The 17,288-nt window shown below is 42.9% G+C and overlaps 1 protein-coding gene across 1 annotated transcript in view; it reads left to right on the top strand.

Moving 5' to 3' along the window:
* The window catches only part of col27a1a (collagen, type XXVII, alpha 1a), a 282,454-nt gene that overhangs the window by 77,850 nt on the left and 187,316 nt on the right, over positions 1 to 17,288 (top strand). The window contains exon 8 of the mRNA XM_036977752.1: positions 8,853 to 8,897. Within this exon, the coding sequence (XP_036833647.1) occupies positions 8,853 to 8,897 (45 nt within the window). The remainder of the gene's footprint in view (positions 1 to 8,852; positions 8,898 to 17,288) is intronic.

Raw genomic sequence — 17,288 nt, 5'->3', positions numbered from 1 at the left:
GATCAGAACAAAAAAAAGAATGGTTCTGTTCAGAATGAAATCATTGGAAAATCATGTGGGTTCCAACCCCTGATACCAACTACTGAGAAGTGTGTAGGAAAGGCATACATTTCCTAAGTCTGCATCGGCCCCTTAGTATATAATCCAGTATGTGAACAAGAATCCAGTATATAAATATGTGGAGTATGGATGGAGCAGTGTGCTTCTTTTATTGAGCTCAGTTGGTAGAGTATTGCGCTTGTAACTCCAGGTAGTGGGTTCGATTTACCCATACGTAAAATGTATGCACACATGACTCTAAAAAAAGAGTGCTAAATGGCATATGTTATTTAAAAAAAATACAATGTAAAGTAGTGTATATAAGAAAACAGTATATGAATACACAGTACGAACAATCCAGTGTTTAATGTCTCTCTCTATATGGGACACAGCACTGTATGTGTTTGTGATTATGGGAGTGTGTGTGTGTGAGTGTATATATGAAATCAAATGTTATTTGTCAAATGCGCCCGAATACAACAGGTACCGGGAGAGGTTGTTGTCCTGGCACCACATTGCCAGGTTTCTGACATTCTCCCTATAGGCTGTCTCATTGTTGTTGGTGATCACTTTTGTGTAGTTTACAAACTTAATGATGGTGAAGTCGTGCTTGGCCACGCAGTCGTGGGTGAACAGGGAGTACAGGTGGGGACTATGCACCCACCCCTGAGGTGCCCCAATTTTAAGGATCAGCGTGGCAGATGTGTTGTTGCCTACCCTTACCACCTGGGGGCGTCCCATCAGGAAGTCCAGGCTCCATTTGCAGAGGGAGGTGTTTAGTCCCAGGGTCCTTAGCATAGTGATGAGCTTCATGGGCACTATGGTGTTGAATGCAGACCTGCAGTCAATGAACAGCATTCTCACATAGGTGTTCCTTTTGTCCAGTTGGGAAAGGGCAGTGAGGAGTGCAATTGAGATTGCGTCATCTGTGGATGGGGCAGTATGCGAATTGGAGTGGGTCTAGGGTTTCCGGCATGATAGTGTTGATGTCAACCATGACCAGCCTTTCAAAGCACTTCATGGCTACCGACGTGAGTGCTATGGTACGGTAATACTTTTTTTTATTTGTTATTTTATTTAACCTTTATTTAACTAGGCAAGTCAGTTAAGAACACATTCTTATTTTACAATGACGGCCTACCCCGGCCAAACCCTCCCCTAACCCGGATGACACTGTGCCAATTATGAGCCACCCTATAGCACTCCCGGTTGTAATACAGCCTGGGATCGAACCAGGGTCTGTAGTGACGTCTCTAGCACTGAGATTTATTTTTTTATTTTTTTTATTTCACCTTTATTTAACCAGGTAGGCAAGTTGAGAACAAGTTCTCATTTACAATTGCGACCTGGCCAAGATAAAGCAAAGCAGTTCGACACATACAATGACACAGAGTTACACATGGAGTAAAACAAACATACAGTCAATAATACAGTATAAACAAGTCTATATACGATGTGAGCAAATGAGGTGAGATAAGGAAGGTAAAGGCAAAAAGGCCATGGTGGCAAAGTAAATACAATATAGCAAGTAAAACACTGGAATGGTAGATTTGCAATGGGAGAATGTGCAAAGTAGAAATAAAAATAATGGGGTGCAAAGGAGCAAAATAAATAAATAAATAAAATACAGTAGGGAAAGAGGTAGTTGTTTGGGCTAAATTATAGGTGGGCTATGTACAGGTGCAGTAATCTGTGAGCTGCTCTGACAGTTGGTGCTTAAAGCTAGTGAGGGAGATAAGTGTTTCCAGTTTCAGAGATTTTTGTAGTTCGTTCCAGTCATTGGCAGCAGAGAACTGGAAGGAGAGGCGGCCAAAGAAAGAATTGGTTTTGGGGGTGACTAGAGAGATATACCTGCTGGAGCGTGTGCTACAGGTGGGAGATGCAATGGTGACCAGCGAGCTGAGATAAGGGGGGACTTTACCTAGCAGGGTCTTGTAGATGACATGGAGCCAGTGGGTTTGGCGACGAGTATGAAGCGAGGGCCAGCCAACGAGAGCGTATAGGTCGCAATGGTGGGTAGTATATGGGGCTTTGGTGACAAAACGGATTGCACTGTCATAGACTGCATCCAATTTGTTGAGTAGGGTATTGGAGGCTATTTTGTAAATGACATCGCCAAAGTCGAGGATTGGTAGGATGGTCAGTTTTACAAGGGTATTTTTGGCAGCATGAGTGAAGGATGCTTTGTTGCGAAATAGGAAGCCAATTCTAGATTTAACTTTGGATTGGAGATGTTTGATATGGGTCTGGAAGGAGAGTTTACAGTCTAACCAGACACCTAAGTATTTGTAGTTGTCCACGTATTCTAAGTCAGAGCCGTCCAGAGTAGTAATGTTGGACAGGCGGGTAGGTACAGGTAGCGATCGGTTGAAGAGCATGCATTTAGTTTTACTTGTATTTAAGAGCAATTGGAGGCCACGGAAGAAGAGTTGTATGGCATTGAAGCTTGCCTGGAGGGTTGTTAACACAGTGTCCAAAGAAGGGCCAGAAGTATACAGAATGGTGTCGTCTGCGTAGAGGTGGATCAGAGACTCACCAGCAGCAAGAGCGACCTCATTGATGTATACAGAGAAGAGAGTCGGTCCAAGAATTGAACCCTGTGGCACCCCCATAGAGACTGGCAGAGGTCCGGACAGCAGACCCTCCGATTTGACACACTGAACTCTATCAGATAAGTAGTTGGTGAACCAGGCGAGGCAATCATTTGAGAAACCAAGGCTGTCGAGTCTGCCGATGAGGATGTGGTGATTGACAGAGTCGAAAGCCTTGGCCAGATCAATGAATACGGCTGCACAGTAATGTTTGTTATCGATGGCGGTTAAGATATCATTTAGGACCTTGAGCGTGGCTGAGGTGCACCCATGACCAGCTCTGAAACCAGATTGCATAGCAGAGAAGGTATGGTGAGATTCGAAATGGTCGGTAATCTGTTTGTTGTCTTGGCTTTCGAAGACCTTAGAAAGGCATGGTAGGATAGATATAGGTCTGTAGCAGTTTGGGTCAAGAGTGTCACCCCCTTTGAAGAGGGGGATGACCGCAGCTGCTTTCCAATCTTTGGGAATCTCAGACGACACGAAAGAGAGGTTGAACAGGCTAGTAATAGGGGTGGCAACAATTTTGGCAGATAATTTTAGAAAGAAAGGGTCCAGATTGTCTAGCCCGGCTGATTTGTAGGGGTCCAGATTTTGCAGCTCATTCAGAACATCAGCTGAGCAGATTTGGGAGAAGGAGAAATGGGGAAGGCTTGGGCGAATTGTTGTGGGGGGGTGCAGTGCTGTTGACCGGGGTAGGAGTAGCCAGGTGGAAAGCATGGCCAGCCGTAGAAAAATGCTTATTGAAATTCTCAATTATGGTGGATTTATCAGTGGTGACAGTGTTTCCTATCTTCAGTGCAGTGGGCAGCTGGGAGGAGGTGTTCTTATTCTCCATGGACTTTACAGTGTCCCAGAACTTTTTTGAGTTAGTGTTGCAGGAAGCACATTTCTGCTTGAAAAAGCTAGCCTTGGCTTTTCTAACTGCCTGTGTATAATGGTTTCTAGCTTCCCTGAACAGCTGCATATCACAGGGGCTGTTCGATGCTAATGCAGAACGCCATAGGATGTTTTTGTGTTGGTTAAGGGCAGTCAGGTCTGGGGAGAACCAAGGGCTATATCTGTTCCTGGTTCTAAATTTCTTGAATGGGGCATGTTTATTTAAGATGGTTAGGAAGGCATTTAAAAAAAATATCCAGGCATCCTCTACTGACGGGATGAGATCAATATCCTTCCAGGATACCCCGGCCAGGTCGATTAGAAAGGCCTGCTCGCTGAAGTGTTTCAGGGAGCGTTTTACAGTGATGAGTGGAGGTCGTTTGACCGCTGACCCATTACGGATGCAGGCAATGAGGCAGTGATCGCTGAGATCTTGTTTGAAAACAACAGAGGTGTATTTAGAGGGCAAGTTGGTTAGGATGATATCTATGAGGGTGCCCGTGTTTAAGGCTTTGGGGAGGTACCTGGTAGGTTCATTGATAATTTGTGTGAGGTTGAGGGCATCAAGTTTAGATTGTAGGATGGCTGGGGTGTTAAGCATGTTCCAGTTTAGGTCGCCTAGCAGCACAAGCTCTGAAGATAGATGGGGGGCAATCAGTTCACATATGGTGTCCAGAGCACAACTGGGGGCAGAGGGTGGTCTATAGCAGGCGGCAACGGTGAGAGACTATTTTTTAGAGAGGTGGATTTTTAAAAGTAGAAGTTCAAATTGTTTGGGTACAGACCTGGATAGTAGGACAGAACTCTGCAGGCTATCTTTGCAGTAGATTGCAACGTTGCAATGTTGTAGTTTGGAATTAAAATGTCTGAATTTTTGGTGGTCTTCCTAAGCCAGGATTCAGACACAGCTAGAACATCCGGGTTGGCAGAGTGTGCTAAAGCAGTGAATAGAACAAACTTAGGGAGGAGGCTTCTAATTTTAACATGCATGAAACCAAGGCTATTACGGTTACAGAAGTCGTCAAAAGAGAGTGCCTGGGGAATAGGAGTGGAGCTAGGCACTGCAGGGCCTGGATTCACCTCTACATCGCCAGAGGAACAGAGTAGGAGTAGAATAAGGGTGCGGCTAAAAGCAATAAGAATTGGTCGTTTAGAACGTCTGGAACAGAGAGTAAAAGGAGGTTTCTGGGGGCGATAAAATAGCATCAAGGTATAATGTACAGACAAAGGTAAGGTAGGATGTGAATACAGTGGAGGTAAACCTAGGTATTGAGTGATGAAGAGAGAGATATTGTCTCTAGAAACATCATTGAAACCAGGAGATGTCATTGCATGTGTGGGTGTTGGAACTAATAGGTTGGATAAGGTATAATGAGCAGGACTAGAGGCTCTACAGTGAACTAAGCCAATAAACACTAACCAGAACAGCAATGGACAAGGCATATTGACATTAAGGAGAGGCATGCTCAGTCGAGTGATCAAAAGGGTCCAGTGAGTGGAGAGGTTGTTTGGGGGTCACGGCGATTTAGACAGCTAAATCTGTAGCAAGCTAGCATAGGAGCAAGCTAGCATAGAATGGAGGTCTGTTATTAGCCAACTCTTGCGTTCCGTCAGTAGATTAGTGGGTTTCCGTGTGGTAGAGGGGATTAATCCAAATCACACAACAACAACAAAAATAAAAACAATAGATATAGTTATAGAGGCCCAAGAAGAAAAATAAATAAATAAATAAAAATAAAATAAAAATTGTCCGATTGTCTATTCAGATAGCAGCCGATAAGATAGCCAACGGCTAGCAGGCCACAGATGGGCGCCCAGGCAACGTTGCGCCGGAGGAGCCAGCCGGACAATTCCCTCGGGTAGACAACGTCGGCAGTCCAACTGTGAAGGCCCGGTGGGGCTCCGCGTAGGCAGCAAAACGGGTCCGGATAGGTGACTGCAGCCCAGGAGTGATTGATGGAACTCTTCAGCTGGCTAGCTCCGGAACAATTGATGTTAGCTCCGGAATCGACGAAAGCCGATAGTCACACGGATAGCAGCTAGCTAGCTGTGAGATCCAGGTATGGATGTCCAGAGCCAGCGGCCGAAATCCGGTATGTTCCGTTCCGAGCCGCGCTGCGCTGCACCGCGCCATACAAAACTGGCGATAGATTCTCGAGCCAAAGGACAGCCGATGACCACAAACCGTGGTTAGCTGAGTACTAACGATTAGCCAGTAAATAAGCTAACTAGCTTCTGAACCAGCTTCAGAGTAGCTTCTGGACCAGCTTCTGGCTAGCTCCCGGCTAGCTTCTGGCTAATTTCTGGCTAGCCTCTCGGAGGATTACAGATCTGAGGTAAATAATACTTTTTTATATAAATATAAATTGGTGAAGCGGATTGCAGGAGAGTGTTCTGAAGATGAGTTTTTGGAAAATTAAAAATGTATGTGAAAAAAAAGTTGTAAATATATCTATATATTTCTATACACGACAGGACGAGGACAAAAATACGACTGAACTGCTATGCCATCTTGGGAATGTTCAATGCAGTGCCTTAGACTGCTGCGCCACTCAGGAGCCCATTTAGCGAGGTTACCTTCGCTTTCTTTGTCACAGGGACTATGGTGGCCTGTTTAAAACATGTAGGTATTACAGACTTGGTCAGGGAGAGATTGAAGAACATTGCCAGTTGATCCGCGCATGATATGAGTACCCTACCTGGTAATCCGTCTAGATTATTATTATTATATCATGCACGGCTTTGTGAATATTGACCGGTATAAAGGTCTTTCTCAAATTGGCTAAGGAGAGCGTGATCACACTGTCGTCCGGAACAGCTGGTGCTCTCATGCATGCTTCAGTGTTGCTTGCATCGATGCAAGCACAAAAAGCATTTAGCTTGTCTGGTAGGCTTGTGTCACTGGGAAGCTCGTGGCTGAGTTTCCCCTTGTAGTCCGTAATATTTTTCAAGCCCTGCCACATCCGACGAGCATCAGAACCAGTGTAGCAGGATTCAATCGTAGTCCTGTATTGACGCTTTGTCTGTTTGATGGTTTGTCTGAAAACATAGAGGATTTCTTATAAGCGTCCGGATTATTGTCCCGCTCCTTGAAAGCAGAAGCTCTAGCTTTTAGCTCGGTGCGGATGCTGCCTGAAATCCATGGCTTCTGGTTGGGAAATGTACGTACGGTCTCTGTGGGGACAACGTCGTCGATGCACTTATTGATAAATCTGGTGACTGAGGTGGTATTCTCCTCAATGCCATTGGATGAGTCCCGGAACATATTTCAGTCTGTGCTAGCAAAACAGTCCTGTAGCATAGCATCCGTGTCATCTGACCATTTCCGTATTGTGCGAGTCACTGGTACTTCCTGCTTTAGGTTTTGTAAGCAGGAATCAGGAGGATTAATTATGGTCAGATTTGCCAAATGGAGTGCGAGGGAGAGCTTTTTATCTAAGTGCGAGGGAGAGCTTTGTCTCCGTGTGTGGAAGTAAAGGTGGTCTAGAGTTTTTTTTCTTCTGGTTACTCGTGACATGAGGGTAGAAATTAGGTGAAACGGATTTAAGTTTGCCTGCTTTAAAGTCACCGGCCAGTAGGAGCGCCGCTTCTGGATGAGCATTTTCTTGTTTGCTTATGGCGTTTCACAGCTTATTGAGTGCAGTCTTAGTGCCAGAATCGGTTTCTGGCATGAAATAAACGTCTGCGAATAATATAGATGGGAACTCTCTTGGTAAATATTGTGGTCTACAGGTTAAGATATTCTACCTCAGGTGAGCAATACCACCAGACTTCTTTAATATTAGACATTGTGCACCAGCAGTTATTGACAAATAGGCACACACCCCCGCACCTTGTCTTACCAGACATAGCTTCTCTGTCCTGCCGATGCATGGCGAAGCCAGCCAGCTCTTTATTATCCGCGTTGTCGTTCAGCCACGTCTCGGTGAAACATAAGATATGACAGTTTTTAATGTCCCATTGTTAGGATAGTCTTAATCGTAGATCGTCCAGTTTGTTTTCCAATGATTGCACGTGAGCCAATAATACGGAGAGTAGTGGTGGTCTACCTACTCGTCTGCAAATTCTACCAAGGGACCCCACCTCCTCCCCCTTTTCCTTCGTCTTTTCTTCACACTGATGATGGGGATTTGGGCCCTGTTTGGACAAAATAGTATTTCCTTCGCGTCAGACTCATTAAAGAAAATCTTTGTCCAGTTCAATGTGAGTAATTGCTATTCTGACATCCAGAAGCTCTTTTGGGTCATAAGAGACAATAGCAGCAACATTATGTACAAAATGAGTTACAAACAATGCTAAGAAAACAACAGCCATTCCCTCCGGCGCCATTATTAATTAGGAAGTATATTTGAGTATGAGGTGTGTGAGCTTGTGTGTATGTGTTTTGTGTTACTGAGTGAGTCTATATGTGTCTCTTACTTACTACAGGAGTAATACTTACTACAGGAGATGGCATGATGACTGTTCAACAGTTTGATGGCCTGGAGATAGAAGCTGTTTTTCAGTCTTTCGGTCTCGGCTTTGATGCACCTGTACTGTCTCTTTCTGTTAAATGGTAGCAGAGTGAACAGATGACTCGGATGGCTGAGGTCCTTGATGAACTTCTTGGCCGTCCTTTGACACAGAGTGCAGGGCAGGCAGTGTGCCTCCGGTGATGCATTGAGCTGACCCCACAACCCACTGGAAAACTATTAGGTTGAGGGCCGTGCAGTTGCTGTACCATGCGATGATGCTGCCTGACAGAATGCTCTCAATGGTGCATCTATAGAAGTTTGTAAGGGTCTTATAGGCCATGCCACATTTCTACAGCTACCTGATGTTGTGCCTTCTTTACCATGGTGTCGGTGTGGTGGGACCATTGCAGGTCCTCAGTGATGTGCACATCAAGGAACTTGAAGCTCTTGACCCTCTCCACTGTGCCCCATCGATGTGGATGGGGGCATATTTCCTCTTCTGTCTCCTGTAGTCCACTATCAGCTCCTTTGTTTTTTATTTTGAGAGGGAGGTTATTTTCCTGACACAACTCCACCAAGGCTCTAGCCCTCCCTGTAGACAGTCGTGCCATTGTTGGTAATCAGGCCTACCATTATCATGTCGTCAGCAAACTTGGTGATTGAGTTAGGGTCGTGTGTAGATATGTGGGTGAACAAGAAGAACAGGGAGTACAGTGTTAGCTAGCTGTTAGCTGTTCCGTGACTCGCTGCGTGTGCCCTTTCATAATTCTTCAGTGTTCTCTCAGATTTTACCTAATTTCTTGAACTTTTTCAATCTATAATTTCTCACTTGCTCTCTCTCAATTTGTCTCTATGCTTGGTACTCATTCCTTTGTGTTTCTCTCCTCAGGGACAGAGAGGGCATCCTGGTCCACCTGGTCACACAGGAGAGCCTGTGAGTATTAAGTAGTTCATATCCAGTAAAAACTCAGTTATAACTGGTTACCACATGCCATGTTACACCTCTACATACACAGAAGGCACTGTTTTGATAGTACATAAATGCGGAAATAACAAAAATATCCCTAATCCCTCATTTTCCTTTAGCCGGTCACAATACTCCTTTTATGATGTGCATAAGGCCAACGCTTACTTATGTGGGTATAAAGCAGTGGTACTTGAGTAAAACTGTCATACTTGAGAGAAGGGAAAGTCACCCAGTAAAATACTACTTGAGTAAAAGTCTACAGGTATTTGGTTTTCAAAATACTTAAGTAGGAAAAGTAAAAGTATAAATAATATCAAATTCCTTATATTAAGCAAACCAGCCAGCACAATTTTCTTGTTTTTAAATGTACTGATAGCCAGGGGCACACTCCAACATAATTTACACATTTGTGTTTAGTGAGTCTGCCAGATCAGATGCAGTAGGGATGACCAGGGATTTTCTCTTTAAGATTGTTAATTGGACATTTTTCCTGTCCTGCTAAACAATCCAAATGTAGTAGTACTTTTGGGTGTCAGCGAAAATGTATGGAGTAGAAAGTACATTATTTTCTTTATGAATGTAGTAAAGCAAATGTAAACGTTGTCAAAAATAGAAATAGTATTACTTAAGTATTACTTTAACCACAGGATCAGTGTTCCCCCCCCCCGTGGGATGGTTGAGCTAATGAAGGCTAATGTGATTAGCATGAAGTTGTAAGTAACAAGAACATTTCCCTGGACATAGACATATCTGATATGGGCAGAAAGCTTAAATTCTTGTTAATCTAACTGCACTGTCCAATTTACAGTAGCTATTACAGTGAAAGAATACTATGTCAAATCAAATCAAATGTATTTATAAAGCCCTTCTTACATCAGCTGATGTTACAAAGTGCTGTACAGAAACCCAGCCTAAAACCCCAAACAGCAAGCAATACAGGTTTAGAAGCACCATGTTATTGTTTGAGGAGAGTGCACAGTTTTGAAATTGAAAATGTATTAATAAACCAACTAGGCACATTTGGGCAGACTTGATACAACATTTTGAACATAAATGCAATGGTTCATTGGATCAGTCAAAACTGTTGCACATACAATGCAAAAAATATCAAAATTGCACCTAACCTGGAATAATATATTGTTACCTTTCTCTTGCATTTCAAAGATGCTAAAAAATATGATTTTTTCTTTGTATTATCGTTAACCAGATCTAATGTGTTATATTCTCCTGCGTTAATTAATTAATGTTTCCTTTCAAATGGTATCAAGAATGTATATATCCTTGCTTCAGTTCCTGAGCTACAGGCAGTTAGATTTGGGTATGTCATTTTAGACGAAAATTTAAAAAAGGGTTCGATCCTTAAGAGGTTTTAATGTAGTTTTACTTAAGTACTTTACACGACTGGTGTAAAGTTAACATTGTGTATTTGCAAAGCAATTGCTATTGGCAATCAAATGTCGTGCTGGATATTTGGAATGATGCAGTTTGTTTTGGAAACATCTTCGCATTGTCGCTCTGTCAAAATGTCCCTGCTACAGTCCCATAGGAAAGCTCGTATCAATGACCCATGATGCAAAAAATATCTCCAAGACCAGAGCAACTCCAACCCATTATGTCTCGCCTCAGTCTGCCACTCTCCGTCAATGTCCAACAGCCCAAATTATGGACTGTATTATGGGATCGCAAAAGTGCTATGGCGACCATGGTAATGGATGATGATTTGGCATGCTAAATCATCTATCAATCAGATTGATTCCTGGTCCATTATCGACTCTTGGGAGTTCCAGCCCCAGCCCCTTTTCAGCAGTTGGTAAATGGCTGAGCCAAACATGCCTGGAGGCAGCCAGATCTGGAGTGAGGAGAGATCTGGCTGGCTGGGCTGTTCCAGCTCCAAGAGCAGAGCCACTCACACCATCCAACACAGACACAGCCACTCACACCATATCACTGTATAGCAGCACTATACAGTGCCTTGCGAAAAAGTGCCTTGCGAATGCTAAGATGTATTATTATATTCTTTTGTCATTTAGTTTACAGTGCCTTGCGAAAGTATTCGGCCCCCTTGAACTTTGCGACCTTTTGCCACATTTCAGGCTTCAAACATAAAGATATAAAACTGTATTTTTTTTGTGAAGAATCAACAACAAGTGGGACACAATCATGAAGTGGAACGACATTTATTGGATATTTCAAACTTTTTTAACAAATCAAAAACTGAAAAATTGGGCGTGCAAAATTATTCAGCCCCCTTAAGTTAATACTTTGTAGCGCCACCTGTTGACCTCACACACACATTGTGCAGAGATTATTCTTTCTTAGTCCAAATGTGTGTTTGTATGCATTTGGAGTACTAGACGTGTGTGTGTGTGTGCGCGCATTTATGTGCGTGTCTGCGTGTCTGGGCCACATTGCAGCTCACATCTTGACATAGAGCGAGACCCATTCCAGCTCACAAAATGAGACTCCAGTTATATGGGCTTTCTGATGAGAAAGTAGTAGAGGATGAGAGGCAATGAGGTATGAAGCAAACAATAGGTGAGTGTCTGTCTCTCTTACCTTTCGACCAGCCTGGCCGATTAGTCCAACTTGGCCAAGAATACCTGGGTCTCCCTGAAAGACAGTCAAACAAATACATATAAATACATATCATGTCAATACACAACCTAGATTCAACTTAGACTAAACTTGAATAGAAGGGGGGGGGGCTTACCTTCTCTCCTTTAGCGGCTGTTCCAGATGAGAGACCAGCGTCTCCTTTCCTCCCCTGAGAAAAACACAGAGAAAGAGGACCAATTCGTGATACTTGGTTATTTGGTCCTATTTTACCATACATAGATAAACGTTATGCAGTACCGCAGTGTGTACCTATACTGTAATTACACTGCATTTACATGGATACTATCAATTGGGTTTGATATAAGGTATCATGAAGTGGGACCATAGAGTGGAAAAAAACTAATCTCTTCACACATGGGAATGCTATCTACAGTGCCTTGCGAAAGTATTCGGCCCCCTTGAACTTTGCGACCTTTTGCCACATTTCAGGCATCAAACATAAAGATATAAAACTGTATTTTTTTGTGAAGAATCAACAACAAGTGGGACACAATCATGAAGTGGAACGACATTTATTGGATATTTCAAACTTTTTTAACAAATCAAAAACTGAAAAATTGGGCGTGCAAAATTATTCAGCCCCCTTAAGTTAATACTTTGTAGCGTCACCTTTTGCTGCGATTACAGCTGTAAGTCGCTTGGGGTATGTCTCTATCAGTTTTGCACATCGAGAGACTGACATTTTTTCCCATTCCTCCTTGCAAAACAGCTCGAGCTCAGTGAGGTTGGATGGAGAGCATTTGTGAACAGCAGTTTTCAGTTCTTTCCACAGATTCTCGATTGGATTCAGGTCTGGACTTTGACTTGGCCATTCTAACACCTGGATATGTTTATTTTTGAACCATTCCATTGTAGATTTTGCTTTATGTTTTGGATCATTGTCTTGTTGGAAGACAAATCTCCGTCCCAGTCTCAGGTCTTTTGCAGACTCCATCAGGTTTTCTTCCAGAATGGTCCTGTATTTGGCTCCAGCCATCTTCCCATCAATTTTAACCATCTTCCCTGTCCCTGCTGAAGAAAAGCAGGCCCAAACCATGATGCTGCCAACACCATGTTTGACAGTGGGGATGGTGTGTTCAGGGTGATGGGCTGTGTTGCTTTTACGCCAAACATGACGTTTTGCATTGTTGCCAAAAGGTTCAATTTCGGTTTCATCTGACCAGAGCACCTTCATCCACGTGTTTGGTGTGTCTCCCAGGTGGCTTGTGGCAAACTTTAAACGACACTTTTTATGGACATCTTTAAGAAATGGCTTTCTTCTTGCCACTCTTCCATGAAGGCCAGATTTGTGCAATATACGACTGATTGTTGTCCTATGGACAGAGTCTCCCACCTCAGCTGTAGATATCTGCAGTTCATCCAGAGTGATCATGGGCCTCTTGGCTGCATCTCTGATCAGTCTTCTCCTTGTATGAGCTGAAAGTTTAGAGGGACGGCCAGGTCTTGGTAGATTTGCAGTGGTCTGATACTCCTTCCATTTCAATATTATCGCTTGCACAGTGCTCCTTGGGATGTTTAAAGCTTGGGAAATCTTTTTGTATCCAAATCCGGCTTTAAACTTCTTCACAACAGTATCTCGGACCTGCCTGGTGTGTTCCTTGTTCTTCATGATGCTCTCTGCGCTTTTAACGGACCTATGAGACTATCACAGTGCAGGTGCATTTATACGGAGACTTGATTACACACAGGTGGATTGTATTTATCATCATTAGTCATTTAGGTCAAAAAAAAAAAAAACTGCCAAATCGGTGTCCAAAAATACCGATTTCCGATTGTTATGAAAACTTGAAATTGGCCATAATTAAACGGCCATTCCGATTAATCGGTCGACCTCTAGTCTGAATTTGTCCTGATACGAGACCTAAACTGGGACATGCTTAAACCACCTGACCAAGTCCTAAAGCAATAGGACTCCCAAAATCTTTCTCAGATTATTACCAATCCCACAAGGTATGACTCCAAATACCCTGAAGAGGCCACTCTCCTTGATATAATTCTCACAAATAATCCTGATAGGTACCAGTCTGGTGTTTTCTGTAATGACCTTAGTGATCACTCTTTTACAGCCTGTGTTTGTAATGGTTACTCAGTGAAACGTCCTGTCCTGATTTGTCATAGACACTTGCTAAAAAACTTAAATGAGTAAGCCTTCATTTATGACCTGGCCTCTGTAAAATGGTATAGAATCAGCTTGATCCCCTCTGGCGAAGACGCTTGGACCTTTTTTTTTTATGTCTTCAGTGATATTGTTAACAAACACGCCCCCATGAAGATAATTATAATTAAAAAAAGGTTCAGGCCTTTGTTCAACCATGATTTTACAGAGTTACTCCACCTCAGAATTACACTTGGTGAAAGGCTCAGCACATGCATACTCATGGTTGAATGGCTCTCGTTCAGGCAAATGAGAAATAAGTGCACTCAGGCTCTCCGGAAGGCCAAAGTTAGTTACTTTAAGGAGCAGTTCTCTCTCGGTGGGTCTAACCCCAAGAAGTTCTGGAAAACGATTAAAGACCTGAAGAATAAACCCTCCTCCTCACAGCTGCCCATGTCCCTTAAAGTTGATGATGTGGTTGTTACTGACAAGAAGCACATGGCTGAGCTCTTTAAGAACCAATTCATTAAGTCAGGAATCCTATTTGCTCACTCAACATTTCATCATCTCCCACCCCTTCTAATGCGACGAGCCCCGACGCTCCTCCCTCTTTTTTTCCCTGCCCCACTACAAAGTTTCCCCCTGCAGGCGGTCGCTGAGTCTGAGGTGCTAAAGGACCCCCAAAAAACCTCTGGGTCAGATGGTTTATACCCTTTCTTCTTTAAGGTTGCTGCTCCTAGAATCCTGTCACTTACTGACCATAGAGAGTCCTTATTTTACAAGGTGGAGTAGGTCAGGGAGTGACTGGGGGGTTAGTCTAGCTTATTATTGTAGTTATTTTGTATGATTCCCAATTAGAGGCAGCTGGTAATCGTTGTCTCTAATTGGGGATCATATTTAAGTTGTGTTTGTTCCCACCTGTGTTTGTGGTATATTGTATTTTGAGTAAGTGTATGTAGCACCTCTGTAGTCACGGTTCGTTTATTGTTTTATTGTTAAGTTTCACTATTAATAAATTATGTGGAACTCAACATTCGCTGCGCCTTGGTCCGTTACTACAAACAAACGTGACAAATCCCCAACCCTATTTCTGATCTTTTTAACCTCTCTCCTCTCTGGGGAGGTTCCCATTGCTTGGAAAGCAGTTAGGTATTTATTTAAAGGGGGAGATCAAGCTGATCCTAGCTGTTATAGGCCTATTTATTTTGTGCCCTGTTTATCTAAAGTGTTGGAAAAACTTGTCAATAATCAACTGACTGGCTTTCTTGATGTTTATAGTATTCTCTCTAGTATGCAATCTGGTTTCCGCTCAGGTTATGGATGTGTCACTGCAATCTTAAACATCCTCAATGATGTCACAATTGCCCTTGATTCTAAGCAATGTTGTCCTGCAATTTTTATTGATTTGGCCAAAGCTTTTGATACGGTAGACCATTCCATTATTTTGGGCTGGCTAATGAGTATTGGTGTCTCTGAGGGGTCTTTGGCCTGGTTTGCTAACTACCTATCTCAAAGAATTCAGTCTCTAAAGTCAGAACATCTGCTGTCTCAGCCACTGCCTGTCACGAAGGGTGTACACCAAGGCTCGATCCTAGGCCCCATGCGCTTCTCAATTTACATCAACAACATAGCTCAGGCAGTAGGGAGCTCTCTCTTCCATTTATATGCAGATGCTACAGTCTTATACTCAACTGGCCCATCCCTGGATTTTGTGTTAAACGCCCAACAGCAAATATTTCTTAGTGTCCAACAAGCTTTTTCAGCCTTTAACATTTTTCTGAATACCCCCAAAACAAAGGTAACGTGGGCTGATAAGAAGAATGCCCCTCTCCCCACAGGTGTGATTACTACCTCTGACGGTTTAAAGCTTGAGATAGTCACCTTATACAAGTACTTGGGAGTATGGCTAGACGGTGCACTGTCCTTCTCTCAGCACATATCAAAGCTGCAGGCTCAAGTTAAATCTAGACTTGGTTTCCTCTATCGTAATCACTCCTTTTTCACCCCAGCTGCAAACTAACCCTGATTCCGAGGACCATATTAACCATGCTAGATTACGGAGACATAATTTATAGATCGGCAGGTAGGGATGCTCTCGAGCGGCTATATGTTCTTTACAATTCGGCCATCAGATTTGCCACCAATGCTCCTTATAGGACACATCACTGCACTCTATACTCTTCTGTAAACTGGTCATCTCTCTCTCAAGACCCACTGGTTGTTGCCTATTTATAAAACCCTCTTAGGCCTCACTCTCCCCCTTATCTGATATATCTACTGCAGCCCTCTTCCTCCACATACAACACTCGTTCTGCCAGTCACATTCTGTTAAAGGTCCCCAAAGCACACACATCCCTGGGTCGCTCATCTTTTCAGTTTGCTCCAGCTAGCGACTGGAACAAGCTGCAACAAACACTCAAACTGGACAGTTTTATCTCAATCTCTTCATTCAGACTCAATCATGGACACTCTTTACTGACAGTTGTGGCTTCTTTGCATTGTTGTCTCTACCTTCTTGCCCTTTGTGCTGTTGTTAGTGCACAACAATGTTTGTACCCTGTTTTGTGCTGCTACCATGTTGTGTTGCTACCATGTTGTTGTCATGTTGTGTTGCTTCCATGCTGTGTAGGACCATACACAGTCAGACCATACATACAAAGTAAATATACACGGTTCTATTACAAGGCGAAAGGCTGAGGCAAAAGAAGGGTGTTAAATAATAGAAGTGGGGAGAGAATATGTGTTGCTGCCATGCTATGTTGTCATCTTAGGTTTCTTTTTATGCCGTGTTGTGTTGTCTCTCTTGTCGTGATGTGCGTTTTGTCCTATATTTTTATTTAATATATTTTTATTTTTATTCCCAGCCCCCATCACCGCAGGAGGCCTTTTGCCTTTTGGTAGGCCATCATTGCAAATAAGAATTTGTTCTTAACTAGTTAAATAAAGGTTAAATACATTTTAAAAATGACACACCACATACCAACACATATTATTTACATCAACAACATAGGAATAACTTAAAAACATATTGTATGACCTCTTACACACATATAAGGCTCAGCATTTGGAACTGGTTTTCCTAGATATGGCTACTATATTGTGATCACTAAATCCTATGGATTTTAATACTGCTTTCCAGATAATTTCTGCAGCATTAGTAAAGATATGATCAATACATGTTGTTGATGTTTTTTCCTGTACTGTTTGTAACTACCCTGCTACGTTGATTGATAACCTGAACCAGGTTGCAGGCACTAGTTACAGTTTGAAGCTTTTTCTTGAGTGGGCAGCCTGATGAAAGCCAGTCAATAATTAAATCACCCAGCAAGTATACCTCTCCATTGATATCACATTTATTATCAAGCATTTCACACATGTTATCCAGATACTTACTGTTAGCACTTGGTGGTCTATAGCAGCTTCTCACCAGAATGGGCTTTAGGTGAGGCAGATGAACCTGTAGCCATATTACTTCAACAGTATTTAACATGGGATCCTCTCTAAGCTTTACAGGAATGTGGTTCTTAATATAAACAACCACACGTCCACATTTGGCATTTCTGTCTTGTCTGTAGATCTTATAACCATGTATTGCTACCACTGTATCATCAAGGGGATTATCTAAGTGAGTTTCGAAGATTGTCAGA

This window comes from Oncorhynchus mykiss, chromosome 5 (genome assembly GCF_013265735.2).
Source record: "Oncorhynchus mykiss isolate Arlee chromosome 5, USDA_OmykA_1.1, whole genome shotgun sequence".
NCBI lineage: Eukaryota > Metazoa > Chordata > Actinopteri > Salmoniformes > Salmonidae > Oncorhynchus > Oncorhynchus mykiss.
The sequence above is the reverse complement of the archived record's forward strand: the minus strand, read 5'-3'. Positions and strand labels throughout refer to the sequence as shown.